Below are 21,504 nucleotides of genomic sequence, written 5' to 3' on the forward strand. Positions count from 1 at the left end.
CGCATCGTTTCGGGTAGACAGCTCAGCCCCATGTCCCGGTCCATTCTTTCCCACAGCTTCGAAAAGTGTCATTCCCCTCCTGACCACAAGGGGGCGCCCCGCCCCCTCCTCCGGGACCTCGGGTCACGGCCCCGGAAGCACATCCTCCGCCCAGTCCCGAGCGGCGATGGCGGCAGCGGCGGCGGCCCGAGCGGCGATGTTGCCCGCGGCGCGGCGGCGGCTCTGGGGTTTCGCCGGGAGGCTCCTGAGCGGAGGCGCCGCCTGGCGGGTGAGCTTCCCCCACCCCCGAACCCCTGAAACCCCCGTCGGCGGGCCGCGGGGGACGCCGGGCGGCTTCGGTCCCCGCCGGGGCCCTGGTACCCGGATGCTGCGCAGCTTGTGTGGGCGTCGGGGGCGTGTGTCCGGGAGAGGGAGACTGCGGCGGGCGCCTGCCCCTCTCCCCCTCTCCCCCTCTCCCCCTCTCCCCCTCTCCCCCTCTCCCCCTCTCCCCCTCTCCCCCTCTCCTGCCTTTTCTAAAACGTCCTGCTTTTCTTGAATAATGAAAACCTCAGTCTCATTTCTTTGTCGCGTGTAGGTACTTTCACATCTTTCTCTCCCTTTCTTGGCTTCCCCCCCACCCCCGGCTGGTTCCCTGTAGAGTGAATATTCCACATTTCCAGGAGAGGTAGTGAAATGGAAGCGGTTTCCCTCTGGGTGATGGGAACGGCTCGTCTCCCCGAGGGAGGGTCGCGTGTGCGGCTGGCGTTAGCAGAATGGCCGCTTGGGGAAGGTCCCTCCGCCAGGCCCGGGGTGGATCTCGATGGGACACAGTTAGGGAGGGACGAGCACTTGAGAGAGAGTCTCCTTGAGACAGACTGGGTTTTCGGATGAGCCTTTGCTGTCCGCGTGGTGATGTGTTCTGCTTCCTCCGCCCCCCTGACCAGCCCGCCTGTCTTGGAGGGGACAGATGGAGGAGCACCCAGGCCGCCGCCCAGGTTGTTCTGAATGTCCCCGAGACACGGGTGACCTGTCTGGAGAACGGACTCAGAGTGGCCTCCGAAGACTCGGGGCTGTCCACGTGCACGGTAAGGGGACCGAACCTTGCAGAGAGCAGATCCTTGCTGTTAGTGGAAGCTGTTCAGTGGGCCGGTGGTTGAAAAACAGTGGCCCTTCCTTTGCCTGGACAGGTGGCTGTCACCTGTGGATCTTTGTTCCAGTGATGCTTCCACGCCAGGTGTGTGCGCGCCCTGTTTAAGTGTCTGCATCTGGTGCTTGTAGCCTGCCACTTGTAATTAGTAGTGTGTTGCTAATAAGGAAAGAGGTGTATTTGCTGGGCTACTCCGTGCCGGGTGTTTTTACCTGTGTTGTCTTACTTGATCTTTGAAACAGTGCTTTGTGAGGCCTCGTCACACCCACTTACAGTTGAGCAAGAAGTTCAGAGAAATTCAGTGGTTTTGTCCAGGGTCACACGGCTAAGGCAGGACAGAGCCGGGGTTTGAACCTAGATTTTCTGACAGTCCCTGAGGTTCTGTATATTGTAGTTGTTAACTGTAGTAACAAGCTGGGCTAAGAGTCTGGGTCCTCAGGGGAGCTGGCAAGTAGATGTTTGCAGCACCCGGCGGGAGCCTGTGACGCAGATTTTTAAATCTCATAGTTTGTAGGTATGTACTGTCAGTCCTCAAGGCAAGAAAACTTTCGTGTTAAGACTGGAAAGCGTTTGTCAGAAAAAGGAAGGAGGCTGCTCCTTCCTCCTGCTCCCATCCTCCCCAAAGAAAGATGTTTTCCTAACTGTTCCTTCATTGCATTAAGGTTGGGCTCTGGATTGATGCTGGAAGTCGATATGAAAATGAGAAGAATAACGGAACAGCTCACTTTCTGGAGCATATGGCTTTCAAGGCAAGTTGTAAGACTTATTTTACAAAAATGTGTTTTCTTTAATAGGCAGCAAGCACAAAATCTCGTTCTAAGGCCAGGAGAACTATTTCAGTAGTATAGCATGCTTCATTTTTATATTGATCTTTCTTTTTTCCAGGATAATTATCTGAAATAATTACTGATAATTGCTCTGTAGAGTTGAAATGAGGATTTTCTTTTGGGATGAAGGGTCATCTGAAAGCAGACGACTATTTCTGAAGCCTGATATGTTTTAGAAACCACATTTGGTCCTTGCATGAAACTGACATAGGCTTATGTCCTCATATTCGTTGTCTGAAGTGTTCAGAGCAGATGAGGGATGGGGAAGGTATCATAATTCTTCTCCCTCTTATTTCAGGGCACCAAAAAGCGATCCCAGTTAGATCTGGAACTGGAGATTGAAAACATGGGCGCTCATCTCAACGCCTACACCTCCAGAGAGCAGACCGTGTATTACGCCAAAGCGTTCTCTAAGGACTTGCCGAGAGGTGGTGCTGTTTGTATTGCAGACGCGTAACTGTCACCAGAGCTCAGAGAGATTGTAGTGTTGTTTTTGTTATGTCTGTTGTGAAAGAGTAACCCCCAGAAATGTGAGAAAATGAACCAGACTCTGGGTGAGGGGGCACCTATTTTTATTTTTTTCTCCAAATATGACAAATGATATCAAATATATACAGGCTGCAAGACTTGTGCACATCAGGTTCTAACGTTTGACTCAAAAATACTTCCTCCTGGGGCGAGCCCTGTGGCTAAGTGGTTAAGTTTGCGTGCTCTGTTTCAGCGGCCCAGGCTTTCGCCGGTTCAGATCCTGGGCACGGACATGGCACTGCTCATCAAGCCATGCTGAGGTGGCGTCCCACATGCCACAACTAGAAGGACCAACAACTAAAAATACACAACTATCTACCAGGGGGCTTTGGGGAGAAAAAGGAAAATTAAAAAAAAGATTGGCAACAGATGTTAGCTCAGGTGCCAGTCTTTAAAAAAAAATAACTTCCTCCTCAGCCATATCTATATAGAGACATTTTTGTTTTTATTTTTTTATTTAACTGCTTATTGCTTTTTTTCTTGTTTTATCCTGTTATCTGAATTTTTAATTTCCACACTCCTCAATAGGTTTTGTATCTACCGACCACTGCGCTTTGTTTTTTTGAACATCTTGCTTGCTTCTATATTGCATTTGCACATTGTACTTCCTCATCCTGGAGTGCTCTTCCTTCTTACTTTTCTTTCCATTAATTTTTTTTGATAATCAATTTACTTAAACTAAAAAGCAAAAAAACCCATTTTATCCAATTCTCCCCGCCCCTCCATGTTCTGTGTATCTATGAGCTTGTTTTTTTGATTCCATATATAAGAACAAATGATATTTGTCTGACTTCTTTCATTTAGCATAATGCCCTTGACATCCATCTATGTCAAAAATGGCAAGATTTCTTTTTTTATGGCTGAATAATATTCCATTTTGTGTGTGTGTGTGTGTGTGTACATGTATGTACGTATTAGAATTTCTTTATCCATTCATCTGTTGGTGGACACTTAGGTTGTTTCCATGTCTTGGCTGTTGTAAATAATGCTGCAGTGAACGTGGGGGGTGCATGTATCTTTTCCAGTTAGTGTTTTCATTTTCTTCAGATAAATACCCAGAAGTGGAATTGCAGGATCATGTGGTAGTTCTATTCTTAATTTTTTGAGGAACCTCCGTACTGTTTTCCATAGTGACTGCAGCAGTTTACATTTCCTCCAACAGAGCACAAGGGTTCCTTTTCTCCACATCCTTGCTGACACTTGTTATCTTACCTTTTTTTATAATTGTCATTATAACAGGTGTGAGCTGATATCTCATGTGGTTTTGATTTGCATTTCCCTGGTGATTAGTGATGTTGAGCATCTTATACTTGTTGGCCATCTGTATGTCGAATTTGGAAAAATGTGTATTCAGATCCTCTGCCCGTTTTTTAATCTGATTTTTTTTTCTATTGAGTTGTATGAATTCTTTCTGTGTTTTAGGTAGTAGCTCCTTATCAGATACATGATTTGCAAACATTTTCTCTCATTCAGGAGGTTGCGTTTTCATTTTGTTGATGGTTTCCTTTGCTGTGCAGAAGCTTTTAGTTTGCTGTAGTCTTACTGGTTTATTTTTGCTTTTGCTGCCTTGGCTTTTGGTGTCAGATTCAAAATGTCACCACAAGACTGAGGTTAAGGAGCTTACCGCCTGTGTCTTCTTCTAGGAGTTTTGTGGTTTCAGGTCTTAGGTTCAAGTCTTTAATCCATTCTGGGTTGATTTTTGCACATTGTGTAAGATAATGGTCTACTTTCATTCTTTTGCATGTAGCTGTCTAATTTTCCCAACACCATTTATTGAAGAGATTGTCCTTTCCCCATCGTATATTCTTGGTTTCTTTGTCGTAAATTAATTGACGTATATGCATGGGTTTCTTTCCGGCCTCTTTGTTTTGTTCCATTGATCTGTGTGTCTGTTTTTATGCCAGTACCATACTGTTTTAATTACTCTAGTTTTGTAACATGCTTTGAAGTTGGAGCGTGATCTCTCCAGCTTTGTTCTTTCTCAGGATTGCTTTGGCTCTTCAGGGTCTTTTGTGGTTCTATACAAAGTTTAGGATTGTTTCTTCTGTTTCTTTGAAAAATGCCATCAGAATTTTGATAGGGATTGCATTGATTCTGTAGATTGCTTTGGGTAGAATGGACATTTTGATAATATTCATTCTTCCAATCCATGAGCACAGAATATCTTTCCATTTATTTGTGTCTTCAGTTTGTTTCATTGATGTCTTGTAGTTTTCAGTGTACAGATCTTTCACTTCCCTGGTTAGATTTATTTCTAGATATTTTATCCTTTTTGAAGCAATTGTGAATGGGATTGTTTTCTTAATTTCTCTTTCTGGTAGGTTTTTATTAGTGTATAGAAATTCAGATTTTGTGTATCAATTTTGTATCCTGCAACTTCACTGAATTAGTTTATTCTAGCAGTTTTTTGATGAAGTCCCTAGGTTTTTGATATATAATACCATGTTATCTGTAAATAGTGACAGTTTTACTTTTTCCTTTCCTATTTGGATACCTTTTATTTCTTTTTCTTGCGTAATTGCTCTGACTAGGAGCAATTGTTTTTCTTTTTTTTTTTTCTTTTTTTTAAGATTTTTAATTTTTTCCTTTTTCTCCCCAAAGCCCCCCGGTACACAGTTGTATATTCTTCATTGTGGGTCCTTCTAGTTGTGGCATGTGGGACGCTGCCTCAGCGTGGTTTGATGAGCAGTGCCATGTCCGCGCCCAGGATTCGAACCAACGAAACACTGGGCCGCCTGCAGCGGAGCGTGCGAACTTAACCACTTGGCCACGGGGCCAGCCCCGCAGTTGTTTTTCTTATTCCTTGTTTGATATAAAAACTCTTGGTCCTGAGCAAAATAAGCAAATGGTCAGTTATAAGATTATTGTTTTTGTAGCAATAAAATAGATTTTATGTTTATTTTGTAGAAATAAATTATTATGTGGCATAGCATAGCAGTTTGTTGTAGTTCCCATGTTTGTAGAGTGTTTTGAATTTCTTAAAGTTATTATACAAAACATTTTTCTGTTGGGAGAATTAACAACAAAAGTTAGCAGTTTTAGTGTTAACTGGAGAGATTATTAATCTTTAAGCTCATGTATAGCTGTGGTCAATGTCATTACTTTGAAATTTTGGATTCCTGATAGGCTTTCATTGATAATGCTTGAATGGTACTTTACACAAGTGCTTTTGTGTATATTATATTTTGTGTATATATTATTTGATTTGCATCGTAATCAGGTGGGTGTCTCCACTTTGTAGTTGTGGTGATTGAGGCCCAGACTCTGGCTTGCCCAGTATTGCACAGCTTAATGGCTTACTGTGGACTCGAGTGCTTGTCTTCTCCCTCACATTCACTGTGCCAGGTTGCTTTGTCACAACAATAACAAAACGAAACACCTACCACTTGCAAATAAATAAATGTTTCATTTTTTTGTATAAAGCAATAAAAATGACACCAGTGGAGGGTGTGTTGATTTAAATTGCAAAAAACCTTGGTAAGGTTCTTAATGATTTCCTTGGAGACAGTTTTTGCCCCAGGACCAGTTAGGGACTAAGAACAAAGAGCTAGGCCAGCCTCCTCTGAAGGCTTGTTCATTCTAGCCTGTCCTTTGTTTACACAGAGGACAGCAGGGAGAGCAAAAAGGAGGACTAGAGAAAGGAAGAGAGAAGATAGGAGAGCTTTATTTTCCTCCTGGCTCTGGCTGGGAAGGATGGAGCCCCTGCCAGTGGGAGGAGGAGATGGAAGAGCAGAGGCGCTCGGTGAGGAGTCCCCAGGAGAGGCGCTCTCTGAGCGGATCCCAAGCTGCAAGTTTGCTGGAGGTTTGTCCCCTCAGTCGGGTGAAGCCTGCTGTGGGAGGTAATAATTAGATGTTTAGACTAGTGGTCTCCAGACTTTTGTGATCATCCATGCCTATTAGTAAGAGAGTTGATCATGTAGCCTCAGTATAAGCATATTTATAGATTCAATACATGTACTACAATACTAACATATACAATGTTAAATATACGTTAGAAAGAATTAAAGAAGATTCTGATTAAAATGTAATTACTGGGTAATATGAACCCGCCAACTTCGGAAAATATCAGTCTAGACTACTAAGTCCGTACATATAAAGGAGGGTCTTCACACAGGATTTCTTGCCCTACTGTGTGTCTTTGGGCTCTCCCTCACCCGTCTTGGCCTCTGGTTCTCTTGTCTGGACAGATGGCCTTTCTCTGGTTTTGTAGATAATGTTCTCCCCTTGTCATGATCTCAGCCCTGGCTTGTTCTGGCAGTCCGCTCTGTTGTGCTGGGCAGTCCACAGAGGTAGGGAATTACAGGAGGTCCTGGGCCTTTGAACATAATTGATTCTGAGACAAGGCCCTTTAACGTGAACTTAAAACAAGAAACAAAAGTTTACAGTAGAGAAAAAAATGGAGCTAAAGATTATAAATGTGGTATATAGTTACTAAAATTTAGGTTGGATTGCAACTAATTCTTCAAGAATAGGTTAGGTTTTTCTTTTTTGGAGATGTATGTAATTTTTCTGATAAAATTGCTTAATAGTAGGATATGATATCCTTGAGTTCCCTTTTGGACTTTTGCAGATTAGGGTCATTTTTGTATAAATATTTGAGAGCTTCATCAGTTTTCCCCAAGGGTCACTTTTAATCCTTTGATCGTCATATGTCTCTCTTTTGGGCTAACTGTCCTTTTCTTCAAATGGAAATTGCTCCAGCTCTCTTAGATCATCATTTATCAGGGACTTTGCTAATGGGAAGAATCCAGCCAACCTTGACCAGATGGGTGAGAATTAGACACTGGGATTAAGTGGGGAAGATAGGACACTAATTCTGTCAGTGGTTCATTGGGGGCGTATTTTAGATTATGATGATTCTTGGCTTTTTTTGTTTGTGTGGAGGAAGATGGTCGCTGAGCTAACTTCTGTGCCCGTCTTCCTCTACTTTGTATGTGGGGCGCTGCCACACCGTGGCTTGATGAGTAGTTTGCACCCAGGAGCTGAACCTGTGAGCTGTGGGCTGCCGAAGTGGAGCGTGTGAACTTAACCAGGCTGACCCTGATTCTTGGTTTCTTCATGTAGCAGCCTCATTGCTTTGGGAACTTGGGCAGTAAATGCTTGGGTGATGTGGACTTTCTCTGCATACCTAGATGTTCTGACTAATACATGTAATTTGCTACTGTGTGATTTTCATACAGAACAATATACACTCGTCTGCAGATTTCCATGGCATTTTTGAAGTGGTTGTAGATAGAGTCGTTACAAGTGTTGTAGGGACCTCTGACAAATTTAGGAATTATCCCCAAGCTCTTTTATACCACAAGGGTTTATGTTTTATATTTTTAATTTTAATATTGTCTTTTAGGTATACTGAATGTATAGAAAAATTTGTTTCTTTCCAGTTTAATTGTTTAGTCAGTATTGAGTACTGGTATCATAGTTTCTGATGCTAGTTTAATAGATTTTAATGGTGAAAATTAAGATTCTTAGTGTTGCTTATGTTTTGTTTTCACTTAGCTGTAGAAATTCTTGCTGATATAATACAGAACAGCACATTGGGAGAGGCAGAGATTGAACGTGAACGTGGAGTAATCCTTAGAGAGATGCAGGAAGTTGAAACCAATTTACAAGAAGTTGTTTTTGATTATCTTCATGCGACAGCTTATCAAAATACTGCACTTGGACGGACAATTTTGGGACCAACTGAAAATATCAAGTAGGTAGAATTCTCAGATTTTCTTTAGAAAGTTTGTGAGTTGTGAAAATTAACATCCAGAGACATTCAAATAGTAATTTCCCCCCCGATAATCTGAATGAAATTAGCTACATGTCAGCCCCACCCGACTCCCGGTGTCTGGGCTCCCAGCTGCTTATGGAATAAACAAGTGATGGTATCAAATCCTTTTTCTTAATATAATAAAGTTAAAATTCTTTGCTACTTGTTGCCTCTATCCTGTTTCTGACTGCATTTAAGTTAGAAGACCTTTCAGGTCCAGTTTAATTTCAGGTATATGCTTTTTAATTTCCTTTTAATATTTCCTACTCCATTTACAGATCTATAAATCGTAAAGACTTAGTGGATTATATAACCACGCATTATAAGGGGCCAAGAATAGTACTTGCCGCTGCTGGAGGTCAGTTGATTTAAATTTCTATAACTGTGGTATGCTTATCAGTTTGATCCTGTTGGGAGACGTCTTAAGCGTTTTTCTTTATAGAGCAAATTGTTTAATATGCTGTGTAAGGGGCATGTGGAGCACTGGACCCAGACTGTCCCTCCGTGTTCTCTTTAGTAGTGTTTTTTCACAGAAAAACTTATGGATCCTCCAATATATAAGTTACATATATAATAGAACTTACTTGGAAGAAAAGGGCAAATGAGTGAACAGGGAGACAGTGACACTTGGAAGGTAGGGCTCTACAGTTTGGGAATCTCTTCAGATTTTATGTGATTTCTTGAGAACCAGTTTCATCCTTGGTCAGGCATGGAATGGTACGTTATGTTGGTCATTCAGTCTGTCATTTGTTCATTCAGTAGGTCTGTTGACTGAGAGGGAAGTACAAGAATGTTTAATGGGAATCCGAACATACAAGTGGCATCAGGACAAGGCTCCCTTGGGGACATGTTTGAAGCCCGCGAATGAAAGAAATTCACATTAGATTGTGTTAGATTTCCTGACAGTCTGAATTTAGACAAACAGTACATTTTATTGGTTTCCAGTTTTTCTCTCTCTTTTTAGGGCAAAGTGAAGATAGATGGAATGTTCTTTTGTGTAAATTTAATTTTTTCTCTTTAGAAATGACAAATTAAAATTCTAATTGCCCTGGATAGACTTCTGAGCTGCTTACTTGGGAATAATGGAGAAGATAAAAATGAGGGTTAACTGTCTCAAACGTGTTATTCATTGTGGCCTCTCGGCGACATCATGTTACCCTGGGGTGGCAGCAGTGCACCCTGCAATTCTCTGGAGTGGGTAACGTTGTTTCTGAAAGGGCTGGTGCTGACTGGGGTTCAACATTTGAAAGCGCCTTGGAAGCAGGAAGACTTGGTTAGATGGGGCCTCCACAGTCAAGCTGTCTGGGATGTCTCTGCCATTGTTGGTGGCAGATGGACACAGTGGGTTTTATTGTAGTTCGTGGGTTCATTTCCACATTGCTGAAGTTGGGATTTCTTAGCGTTAATGGCCTGTCCTAGATTAATTAGCTTTTTGTCTCATTGGTACATTAATGATGATGTGCCCTATAAATAATGGCATCTTAAATTCATTGAAATGGGCCGGCCTAGGTTCTTTAAAAAGAAAAAAATATTGGCTCCCCTGCCTTCTGGATTTGGGGGAAGCAGAAGTGTGCTGGAGCGGGGGCTGAGAGTCTGGAACATCACACCAGAGGGCTGAGGGGAAGTGACCGGCAGTGGACGCGGCTGCCATCAGGTGCCAGGAGTCGCTTGTTCATGGTTTTCCCTCTGCTTGTCATCCTGTGCCACCAGGGCTTCCTGTCGTTTTGTCACCCTCTGGGTTGCGATCCAGGGTGGTGCTCGTGCGTAGTGATTCTGAAAACAGCGTAGTCACCCACTGTCTTGTTTGATGCCACAGATTTGTTTGGAAGATACAGGTGTAGGTTGTGCTTTTATACTGTAATGGAGTGTGTCGTTTAAAGAAGCCTCGTGGCATTACTTTTTAAAGTACTTGTACATGCCTAAATTTGTGAGTTTTTATTTGTTTTTAAGGATCCTTCACTGACCGGATCTATTTGGGTCCCGAGTTTGGATAGGACGGATATAGAATCTAAGCACTTCTTCAGTTTTGGGTGGCAAGTGTGTTTGGATAACGATGGATTTATTGAGCCACTCAGAGGAAATGATTTTGTTCCTGAATTCTGATAGCAGAGCTCAGAGAATGAGGCATATCAGTGTATCCAGCTTTCTTTAAATGATAGAGCTCATATTTATATTCTTTTCTGCTTTAAAAAACTTACTGAAAAGTGACTTTTTTTGCTAGTTTGCATCCTAGGACTTTTAGTAACTTGATACAGCATGATTTTGTCTGGACAGTCGTGTTTCCAAGCTGTCTCATCCTCGCTCTGCCTCCATCGGGACGTCGATGAACCGTCGATTGCTGTGCAGGACGGGAAGGCTGCGTGGCCCCAGCCCTGCAGCACCCGGGAGAGTGTGCCGCGTGAGCTCACCCTCACGTGGCTTTCAGAGCGCGAGCAGGTCGTGTGTGACTTCTGTCACATTCTGCCACCTGGAACTTACTGTAAATTGAAGTTGGCAGCTAGTCGTCTGCTTTAGATCGTTCTGCTACCAGGTGTCTGAACTATTTTCCTTCAATTTAGGAGTTTCCCACGATGAGCTGCTTGAGTTAGCGAAGTTTCACCTTGGTGAGTCTTTGTCCAGACACACAGGAGAAATGCCAGCTCTGCCTCCCTGCAGATTCACGGGAAGTGAGGTAGGGCGAGTCCCCTACACTAGTAGTTAGTGCCGTGTCGTGTTGTTTATGAATGAGGCACAAAACGTGGGTATTGCTAACAGGAGTAAAGTGGGAGAAGCCAAAGGCTTAAATTGAAACAGAAAAAGGGAAGAGGATGCGCTCATCTGCTTAGTTTCCTTCCTATTCCATGTTAGTTAACCACCTACTTTTCTTTCCTAAGGAAGCAAGGTTTTAAGGGCAGTGTTATAATTTGGTCTTTTTGTGCCTTTGGCGCTGTGCCCATTTATATACTGAAAGCTATAAAAGTCATCTTTTATTTTAAAAACACCCCAAAATTTGACTTTCTTACCTGGCTTTCTCCTGGCTAAGCTCTGCCCACAGGACATCTCCAGGGGCAGCTGTGGGAGCCGGGCTTGCAGAGAACCTGCTTGGCAGCTCCAGCGCTCAGCCTCACGGAGGCTTAGTGGCCACGTTAGGGAGGATGCTCAGAGTGGTACTGGAGAGAGGTCTCATGCTGGCAGTGGCACAGGACTGTGGCTTTGGTAATGCAAAAATAAGCCCATTATGTCAATATTACCTTAAACTTAATCAGAAAAATCCAAATTGACAGACACAAAAGATTGATTTCTACCCGTGAAGTAATTAATCCTTTGTGACCAGGTATCCATCTGGTGGCTATGTCTGTAGTCTTTCAATTGGAGATCTTTTGGTGAAAGTCTTCTCTCCCTAACTCATGAAATTCTTCTAGATTAGCTTATACAATGTTATGAGGCCTGACAGTTTAAAAACAAAACAGTCATGGTGAGCATTTTAATTTTGCAATTAATGGGACAGCTGAGTTTGCTTGTTGTTAAGCATGTTATCAACTAGAGTTTTGCTTTATCTTAACTAGATTCGAGTGAGGGATGACAAGATGCCTCTGGCACACCTTGCAGTAGCTGTCGAAGCTGTGGGGTGGGCACATCCAGATACCATCTGTCTCATGGTTGCAAACACACTGATTGGTAACTGGGATCGCTCTTTTGGAGGAGGAATGGTAAGTGATTTTAAAAGTAATTTCCATAGTAAGTGACAAAATGGAACTCTGTACTATGACTTTTTTTTTTTTTGGAGGAAGATCAGCCCTGAGCTAACATCTGCTCCCAATCCTCCTCTTTTTGCTGAGGAAGACTGGCCCTGAGCTAACATCCGTGCCCATCTTCCTCTACTTTACATGTAGGACGCCTACCACAGCATGGCGTGCCAAGCAGTGCCATGTCCACACCCGGGATCCAAACTGGCGAACCCTGGCCTGGGCCGCCGAAGTGGAGCATGTGCACTTAACTGCTGCGCCATGGGGCCAGCCCCTGTACTATGACTTTTGACTCTTAAAGTATAAAGTGATCCTGGATTGTAGTCTGGGCCAGAAAAAAAACAAATTTTTTTCTTTTGGCGTGAAGTTGATTAGTAGGATAATTGGCAAAATTTGAATAAAGATAGAATAATTCATTAATAGTGTATCATTAATGTTAATATCCTAATTTTAATAATTGTACTTAAGTTAATTTCTTTGTTTTTCAGAGTGCACACTAAAAAGTATTTAAGGGGTAAAAAGCATATCTGCAATGTACTCTCAAACAGTTGAAACAATACATTAAGGAGAGTGATAAAGCAAACATGGTAATGTAAGAATTGTTAGGGAATTTGGATAAAGGGAATTCCTTGTACTATTTTGGTAACTTTTCTGTAAGTCTGAAATTACTTCAAAGCACAAAGTGTATATATTTGTACTCAAAGATTTCAACAAAATATATTTCATATAAATATCTTAGGCTTCATATGCAATATAATTTCAAATCTTTAAGCATATATAGCCAAGACCCTACAAACTGGCTCGATAACAGCAATGGATTATTTTAGAAGTGGGTGCAGCTACTATGTTAATTGAAGGTTTCATTGCTTTTACATTGTGAATTTCTCTAGGGATGCACTGGGCTGGTGAGGTAAGTAGAATTCTTAGTTTCATTGAATTTTAACTTGATTACTGAGATGTTGCTGGATAAAACTGAGAAACTCAGCCTCATGGGGCATTCACTTTGCCACATATCTCGTTTTTCTTTGTAGTGGTTTGGACACTTATACCTACAGTTCTCTTAGACAATTTTTTTCCTTACAGAATTTATCTAGCAAGTTGGCCCAGCTCAGCTGTCACGGCAACCTCTGCCACAGCTTCCAGTCTTTCAACACCTCCTACACAGACACAGGATTGTGGGGAATCTATATGGTCTGTGAACCAGCCACTGTTGCAGACATGCTACATGTTGTGCAAAAAGAATGGTGAGAAAATAATTGAAGTCTTGCCTGTAGTTCACATTTTTTACTAGTTTCCTCTTTATACTCTTGATGGTGATGATTTTTTGATGGTGATGTTAGCATTTAATCAAGAGGAACAAGCCTAAGCAGTAGCAGTGGTTGCCATGTTTTTAAAGATCACAGATGCTTCTTCTAAGTCTCATGTGAAGTTGATTTATGCCACAGAAAATTCTTAATCTTTAAGAAGCAGATTACTTCAGAAGGAAGATGCTAAAAATTAAAAATGTTTAAACGCCAACCAGAAGTGTGGAAAATATCTCTAAAAGTTATCAGGCTTGGAAAGGCCCTTTTAGGAAAATGAATCTGAAGTTGCCATTGCTAATAGAAAAATGAAGTATTTCAGTCAAAACTAGTACCTTGAGACAGGCGGAAACCCCATGGCTTCTTGGAAAACTTATTTAGCTCTGGTTCCTTTCCTCCATCATTCCTACATGGCTACATCTCCCTAAATCTAGTCAACTCGGGTATAGTTAATTTAATTATTAGGTTTAAGTTAGGCTCAACTGGATTCTTTTGAGAAACCAATAGACCCAGTGACCTATCCCCTGGCCTATCAGATCCTAACAGATGGGGATTCATGACATCTCAAAATGATTATAGCATTTCTCAAGACATGGTCAGCCTATTTTTATATTGTTTTGAACCTCTGTCTGCTAATCATGTAAATTTTGAGAATACCAGAAAAATATTTTAGCTTTTGCTTAGCTATTGGGATCATTAATAATTTCAACTTTTTAGTAAGTTGAAATCATAATCACTTGTGCATTGTGATGTAATACATAGAATATATAGTATCATATCTTTCTTTAGGTTATTAACTCAAAATACATAATTCAAACTACTTGACATTTTGATCTTTAGGATGCGACTCTGTACTAGTGTCACTGAAAGTGAAGTTGCACGAGCCAAAAATCTTCTGAAAACCAACATGTTGTTGCAACTCGATGGTAAGAATAAAGACATAGGTTCTATTTTCATGTGGTTGATCTAGATTCCAATGCTTAGTTTTTCCTTCTCTTTAAACAGGTTCCACTCCAATTTGTGAAGACATTGGTAGGCAAATGTTATGCTATAATAGAAGAATTCCCATCCCTGAGCTTGAAGCAAGAATTGATGTAAGTAGGCCTTACATATTCCATTCGGTCTTGTGTAAAAAGATCCTTGTTGCAAAAGCTGAAAATGTGTGCCATAAATCGTGCTTTAGCTCTGCCAAGTTCCATGTGTTCATTACAAAAAACTCTGAACGCTGGGATCTTCTCTCTTTCAGGCTGTCAGTGCTGAGACAATCCGCGAAGTGTGCACCAAATATATTTATGAGAAGAGTCCAGCTCTTGCTGCTGTCGGTAGGTCTGGCTCCGTTTCTCCTACATAGAAAGTTGGCTAAGTACTTTCCGTTTATTCACTTTTAACTCTTTCTTTTAATTCTTAGGTCCCATTGAGCAACTACCAGAGTTTAACCAGATTTGCAGTAACATGCGCTGGCTTCGTGATTAAAATGCTCCTAATTAAAATGCTTTGAATATATATATTTATAAAACTAACAGAGACTTGCAAGTTTTAAGCTATTAATCCCTAAAGAAAAAAATAAAAATGAACATATATACTTAAAAATTTGAATGAAATAGTGTCAAACTTTCAGAGGATGAGACGACCACCACAGTGAACGGCAGATCTTTGTGCTCAAGAGAAATGATGTTGGAGCAGCACACAAATTATCGCCATAAGTATAATTTTAAGAACGAAAATTTGTACAGTATTTTCAGTTTTATTATAAAAATGCACACACAACAAAGATTGTCATACGTCATTTCTTGGCTCTACTTGCGTTCAGCACTTGCTCTTGAGCAGCTTTCTTGGCTTTTACCATCTCGACAAGTTCCTAGAAGGGAGAAAGGTGTTAAGAAGCTGTCAGAATTTGCAGAAATGTGTAGTGTTTGGTACAAATACGTAAAACATTCAAATTGAATGAATCTATAAGTAAGACACAATGAAAAAAAATTGATTTTACTAAATGCCACAGCCAGAAAGTTTCTAAGATTGGTCACTTCTTTGTAATACTGTTGCCATGTCTACTGTGGCACTGAAATGAGCACTGTGTTTGAACATACTTATTTGCTGACTGTAAATTATATCATAAATTATATCAGTTTGATTTAAAAACCAAAAACTGATTTTTATTGCTTCATTTTTGTACTTTTCAAGGTCAAACTAGATTATTAGTTTGTGTTTTATGAACTTCCATTAAGAAAAGGCCACCTAAGTTTTAGAGGGAGGGCGACTGCAGATGAGAACAAGCATGTGTCGCGGAGCTTATTTTTACAGTATAATGTAAGTGACAGTGGAGTCTACAAACTCTAGAAGTCGGTAACCTTATATCGTTTCATGCAGTCCTTCTTTGTCCTGCCAGGCACGGCTTCTGCTATTTTCTCCCATCTCTCGGGTGTATTTACTGGGTACGTTTTCAAAGCTTGTTCCAAAAGCTTCTGTTCTTCTGTTGTCCAAGGGGTGAAATCTGTGCCTGGACCTGTTTAAGGAAAATTACTTGAGACTCTTATCCTAGGTGACAGAAAGTTGTCTGGGAACTCCTTCCCAGATGAGTCTTTGATGCACAGCTATCTTGGTCGGTGCCCCTTCAAAGCTGTGATGTGTAACTTTGAACAAACTTTTAGAGATGAGACACATGTAAGTATCAGTGAGAGAAAAAACTTGAGAGAGCTCAGGCCCAAGGCTTTTGAAGTACAGTGGGAACCATCTGCCTTCTCTCGCTGCTCTTTGACAACCCAGCGTTATACCTACCAGACTTCTTTTTAAAGATAAGATTTAAGGTATACAGTTGGACTGTTGCATTCAAAAACACAATCACAAGTCCTTTAAGCTTTCTGATAAACCTAATTCCTTATCGGATAGGGAAAAAGAGTTGCCTCACACAAAACTTTTAGCTGCACGAGACCCTGGAAACCATTCTCGTTTTACAAGTCCAGCAAAATTCAAGTGCCCAAGGCTTCAGCGTTACAGAGGCACAGTGAGGCTGGCTTCTGTGCTCTACTGTGGCACTTTCACCACCTTCACGAAAGTCTCATGGAGCCAATAAGCACCTCTACTCAACTAAACCTTTTGTCTGAAAACATCTCATACACAGGATAGAAATATCACATATCCCACTTCTACAGGAAAAGGAAAATGTTAAAAGGTCCAAAAGCTGATTTGGTTATCCTAAGTTAATGGACTACTGGCAGGTTAGTTACTTCAGACCATGCAGTAGCACCTGTCCCACCAGTAGTTTGCCACCACCTGAAACTGTCCTGTGAGATCTGGAACAATCCCTCCCCCCCGGCAGAGGAAGGCAGACTGGAAGCCTTGTTGAAGTCAGCTTTTACATCGCAGAAAGCTGTTAGCGGAATTTCCTTTTATTGGTCTGAAGCCTGTATTTAACACCATAGATTTAGTTCGTTTCCTCTTTCTTGGAGGAGAAGATGGAAACGATGTGTAATTTCTGCTCTTCTCCAGTTACTTCACAATATCAAAATAAATGAAACATTTAATTTTGTAAAATTCATGTGAGACATCACTATTCAAAAAAATGGTGCCCGCTTGCTGTTCCCTGGTGCAGTTGGAGAGCGAGGGGCCTGCCTGTGGAGGTAAAGGATCAGGCCCGGGCCCGATCACTGCCCATCACCCCTGCCCTCGTGAAGAAGATGGCTGCCCGCACAGCTTGCATCCGTGTCCGCCTCCCACAGGGGAGCAAGTCCCACACAAAGGGCTGGGAACGGTGCGCTCGTGTCCGAACGCGGTATGCTACTCTCTGGAGGGCACCTGGGAGGAGGAGAACAAAGCCCCCTAGAAGCATTTGGAAACTTCCACCTGGCTACTTAACTTTCTTGAGAGAGCCAAAATAATGCCCGGCCTAGACAAAAAAGTCAGCCCTGATTTTTGCAACCACAGAATGATCTTTTCTTTATGGAACACTGAAAATATTAGAAGAGGAATTGCAGACTGAAATTTTGAGAAGATAAACCAGACTAAGCATACAGGAAAAGTGGGGCTGCTGGAGGACAGGGACAGGTTCTCATGGAGAGTCACGGCTATTGGTTGATCCCAAAACACATTTAGAACTGGGATCTGGAAAGCATGTCCAAGAGTTACGGAGAAAGGACTGGTGGCTCACAAATGCATGATGTGAAAGAACTTTTTCAAACTTTTTGTCAGCAACTCACAATAAAAAAATGTCAGATACTAAAATGCACATATATATATACATGAACCAAAGCTTCACAAATAATACCCACTTGTCACAGGTGTAATGCTATTTTCTATTCACGACCCATTCAACTGATTTCATAACCCACTTATGGGTCATGATTTGCAGTTTGAAACACTGGTCCAGAGGAAACAAATTAGCTACAGCACCCAAGACAATGTCAACATCCTGACAGTTTTTAACTTTTTATTTAGAAGTAATTTCAGAAGAGTATAACCCTGTCTGTTCTACCCAGCTTCCCCAAATGTGGACATTACACGTACTTGCTGCTGCTTCTCTCTATACACACATAGACACAATTTGTTCTGAACCATGGAAGTTGCAGACATGATGCCCCTTTACTTCTAAATACTTCAATATGTTTTTCCTTACAAACAAGGACACTTTCTTACATAATTCTAGCGTATTTTTCAAAATCATGAAATTAACCTTGGTAAAATACTGTCTAGTCTACAGAGCTTATTCAGATTTCAGTTGTCCTGATATCCTTTATCACTAATTGTAAGATCTGGTAAACAAAGCAGACACACGGCTCCCCTAACGGCAGGACTGGAGCTCTCAGTGGTGGGAGCTCAGCGAAGCCGTGTCCTGAGCGCGCCCGCTTCACAGCCTCCACCCTGCTAAACACGCTGCTTTCCAACCATCATGAACACAGACCCTAGGGCTGGTCTGTCTGCACAGAGAGTAGATACATGGCTAGCACTTCCTGTTCACAGAAAAGCAGGAGTGAGTTACCTTCGAATCGTTCTGACGGTGTTGCGTTGTCTGCCTGAGGCACCACTCCATGTTCTTTCTTAAACTTATCAAAAGCTTTTCTGTTTATGTCATCTTTTTGATGAGGGTCTGAGAAATGAAAAAATTTTGATATATGAGAGATCATTTCATTTACTCTTTTATTAAATTGCATAGGTTATTTTTAGACTGTGTATTCAAGGTAGCAAAGAAACTGATTTGGGAAAACTAACTCACCAAGTTTTTGAAGACTCTTTGCTTTGCTAATAACGTCTTTGGCGGTTCTCTTGACTCCAGAAGAAGAATGTATGTTCATGTAATTAGCAATAACTTCCCATCTAGAACAACCAATATAATAATAAATTAAGGGAAAGAAACCCCAAAACCAAAAACCACAACGACCCTTACATTTTTAAGGCAGAAGGATTAGCTATAATACCTATAAAATTAGCTCTAAATTGGTGGTCTAATTATTATTATTGTCTCCTCTATGGTTTTGCTTTTCCTATGTTTAAATCAACTGTATAGAATCTTGGTTTCAAGTCTGTACTAAGCCTTATAGATTCTATGTACAAATCAACAGAAATAAAACCACACATTTGTGTATACTGCCATTTAGACACACTTTAGGAGAGAAATCATTCTGAAAACAGAGCCTTCGTTTCCTCATCTATGGACTGAGGGAGGCTGGATCTCTGAGGCTTCTCTGAGCTCTAAACTTGGACTTTGGAGTAAGCTCTGGTTTGAGGCGGGAAGCGACAAAGAAGGATTAAGACCATGAACACAAAACCTCATCCCTTGTTTATGCCATGACGGAAGAAGACGACATGACAGTGCAGCTTCCCATCTCAGGAGCTTCAGTTTCCTGAGAAGCAGATGCAGCCTCCTGCCGTAGGTACGCACATGTGCGCGTGTGCGGGCGTAAGCGGCTAAGTCCGGCAGGCTCGAACTGCGGCCCAGAATTCAGTGGCAGGCAGCCTGTCTGGGCTCAGGCGTCGCTCCGGAAGTTGCCGCTATAACCAATTCTGCTATGTGGATGCCCATCTGCATTTCCCCAGGCTCCACTCTGGGTTGAAGAGAAGTTTTCAGTAAAACCAGTACCTTGAGTTTGTCCCCGCAGGGAAGAGGTTCACAGCTTTAATTAGTAACTGTAGATCATCTTCTGACCAGTTTTTACTGCTGTTTCCACCTCCACCAGTTGACTTCTCCGCATTCTTAGACGCTTGTCGCATACGAGCCTCAGCTTCCTCTTTCTCTTTTCTAATTTGCTCATTTATTTCTTCTATCTACACAAACATCATAGGCAAGTCAGGGACTTAAAGCATCTTGCTCGTCGACGCTCCCTGTCTGGCTGGCGCTCTGTGGTTCTCAACTTTCAGTGTCATCCTGACAGTGACCCTACACCCCCCAGGCCAAACCTAAACCAGCACCAGCTTTTCCTCACTCTGGCTTCCGGGCCACACAGCCCTGCTCGAGGAACCAAGAACCACCCTCGGCCTGACCTACCCGATTCCTATCACGGGATTTCCACTGCCTTGGACACTACTTGTCAAGTCTACAGTCACTGGGTTGTACACCCACAGGCCATTTCAAACCTCTCTCCAGCTCACAGCCACTCTTGCAGCAGCTATTTATCCTCTACAAAAAGGTAAAGGCACAGAAAGCAGCCCCTGTTTTATCTCGAAGTTCTCTTTACACTGTAACTTCCTGACTGCCTTCAAACATGCACAGGTAAAAAGGGAAATCTTGGGGCCGGCCCCATGCCCGAGTGGTTCAGTGCACATGCTCCACTTTGGCGGCCCAGGGTTTCACCGGTTCCGATCCTGGGCACGCACATGGCGCCACTCGTCAGGCCATGCTGAGGCGGCGTCCCACATGCCACAGCTAGAAGGACCCACAACTAAAAATACACAACTATGTACCGGGGGGATTTGGGGAGAAAAAGGAAAAATAAAATAAAAAAAGGGCAATCTTTACTTGACCTTGTTGCTTCTGTCAGCTGCTATCATGGAGTCATCTTTGACTCATTTTCCCACTTCAACCCCTTAGAACCAGTCACCACGTCCCAGTGAGTCCCATCAACACTCTCACGGTCGAAGTCCTTCCAGTGAGATTCTTATAAGCTAGTCACTCACACTATCCAATGCATCCAGCCCACAAACGCCAGATTCAGAGTACAGTGTCTACCCTTTGCTACTCAAAGCTCTGCAGTAATGGGAACTAGTCATCCTGGTATGAAAAACCTGCCTCATTTGGCTTTACTTTTCCTAACCAACTTCTCCTCCTCCTAACTTTCTCCTTCGACCTGAATCTCATAGTTCATGCTGTTCCCGGCCTTCCTTTCAACACTATCCATCCTTCAAGGCTGGCTCAGAGCCTTCACTGGGCCTTCCCCAGCACTCCAGCCTGGAGCTGGCAGCTCCTGTCTGACCTACGGCCTGCACTGTGGCCTCCACCCTTTGATCCTTAGGCCTTTCTCTCGAGCATAACTGTTCCTTGACTCCCTGGTGGCAGCAACAGCATTAGGCATTTCTCCAGGTCGCCTGAGCCTGGTGCTATATACGGCAGTTACTAATACTTGTTGCACCGAACTGAATTTCTGGGCCTGTTTCCTCATCTGTAAAATACAAAGTGTAGACTAGACAGAACAAAGGACTTTTTTGGTTCTAAATATTATCAGCCTACAAAAATGCTCAAATAGTCAAAACAATTATTTTTTTCTGATAATGATTTTGAAAAAACTATTAACATGCTAGATAGCACAAATCCAACACTACACGTGGTAACAACCATACACACTAAGTCCAGTTTAAATGAACAGTGGCACTTCCTATAAGCGAAGCATAGTGAGGGACATGCAGGGAAACGAGACACTCTTTCTCCTCACAGCGGCGTGCATGTTAGGTGGGCAAATACTGAGGGGAAAGCGACGCTATGAGCAGAGCTAAATGAGGAGGAAGCGGTGTGCTCTTCTATTACCTGTTTTTCCAGAGCAGCCTTCCCTGCTTCTTTTGTGGAGGAGGTGAGTGTTTCATTCAAGCACTGTAAGCTAAAGGGAAAAAGGGATGAAACCGGACCCTAAGCCCACGAGAGGACTTGGGTGGCAGTTCTATAGGTATACCTTGCTAGTTCAAGCCGATCACAAAGCTTTTCCACTTCTTCCATCATTTTAACCCGCTCTGCCTCGCTGTCAGAAAAGTGGTTCCAGGTCTGGAAGCACAAACACACACACACGTTCATCATGTCTGCTGACACTCGAGAACACGTCCA

The 21,504-nt window shown here is 42.4% G+C and overlaps 2 protein-coding genes across 4 annotated transcripts in view; one reads left to right on the forward strand and one right to left on the reverse strand.

The window, feature by feature from the left end:
- The first annotated feature begins 108 nt into the window (after positions 1 to 108).
- Positions 109 to 14,855, forward strand: PMPCB (peptidase, mitochondrial processing subunit beta). Its single transcript, XM_001488826.7, has 13 exons — positions 109 to 268; positions 924 to 1,064; positions 1,789 to 1,875; positions 2,252 to 2,381; positions 7,981 to 8,179; positions 8,518 to 8,597; positions 10,798 to 10,910; positions 11,785 to 11,928; positions 13,048 to 13,208; positions 14,106 to 14,191; positions 14,271 to 14,359; positions 14,512 to 14,587; positions 14,674 to 14,855. The coding sequence occupies exons 1-13, from the start codon at positions 167 to 169 to the stop codon at positions 14,736 to 14,738; spliced, it is 1,473 nt and encodes a 490-aa protein (XP_001488876.2). The 5' UTR covers positions 109 to 166; the 3' UTR covers positions 14,739 to 14,855.
- A 134-nt stretch (positions 14,856 to 14,989) lies between these two features.
- The window catches only part of DNAJC2 (DnaJ heat shock protein family (Hsp40) member C2), a 30,496-nt gene continuing 23,981 nt past the window's right edge, over positions 14,990 to 21,504 (reverse strand). For all 3 annotated transcript variants that reach the window (XM_001488867.6, XM_005609047.4, XM_023638847.2), the window contains 7 exons: positions 21,356 to 21,444; positions 21,214 to 21,283; positions 19,336 to 19,520; positions 18,472 to 18,572; positions 18,238 to 18,345; positions 15,614 to 15,768; positions 14,990 to 15,123 (listed from right to left, as the gene is read on the reverse strand). In XM_001488867.6, the coding sequence (XP_001488917.2) occupies positions 15,049 to 15,123; positions 15,614 to 15,768; positions 18,238 to 18,345; positions 18,472 to 18,572; positions 19,336 to 19,520; positions 21,214 to 21,283; positions 21,356 to 21,444 (783 nt within the window). In that variant the 3' untranslated portion in view covers positions 14,990 to 15,048. The remainder of the gene's footprint in view (positions 15,124 to 15,613; positions 15,769 to 18,237; positions 18,346 to 18,471; positions 18,573 to 19,335; positions 19,521 to 21,213; positions 21,284 to 21,355; positions 21,445 to 21,504) is intronic.

This window comes from Equus caballus, chromosome 4 (genome assembly GCF_041296265.1).
Source record: "Equus caballus isolate H_3958 breed thoroughbred chromosome 4, TB-T2T, whole genome shotgun sequence".
NCBI lineage: Eukaryota > Metazoa > Chordata > Mammalia > Perissodactyla > Equidae > Equus > Equus caballus.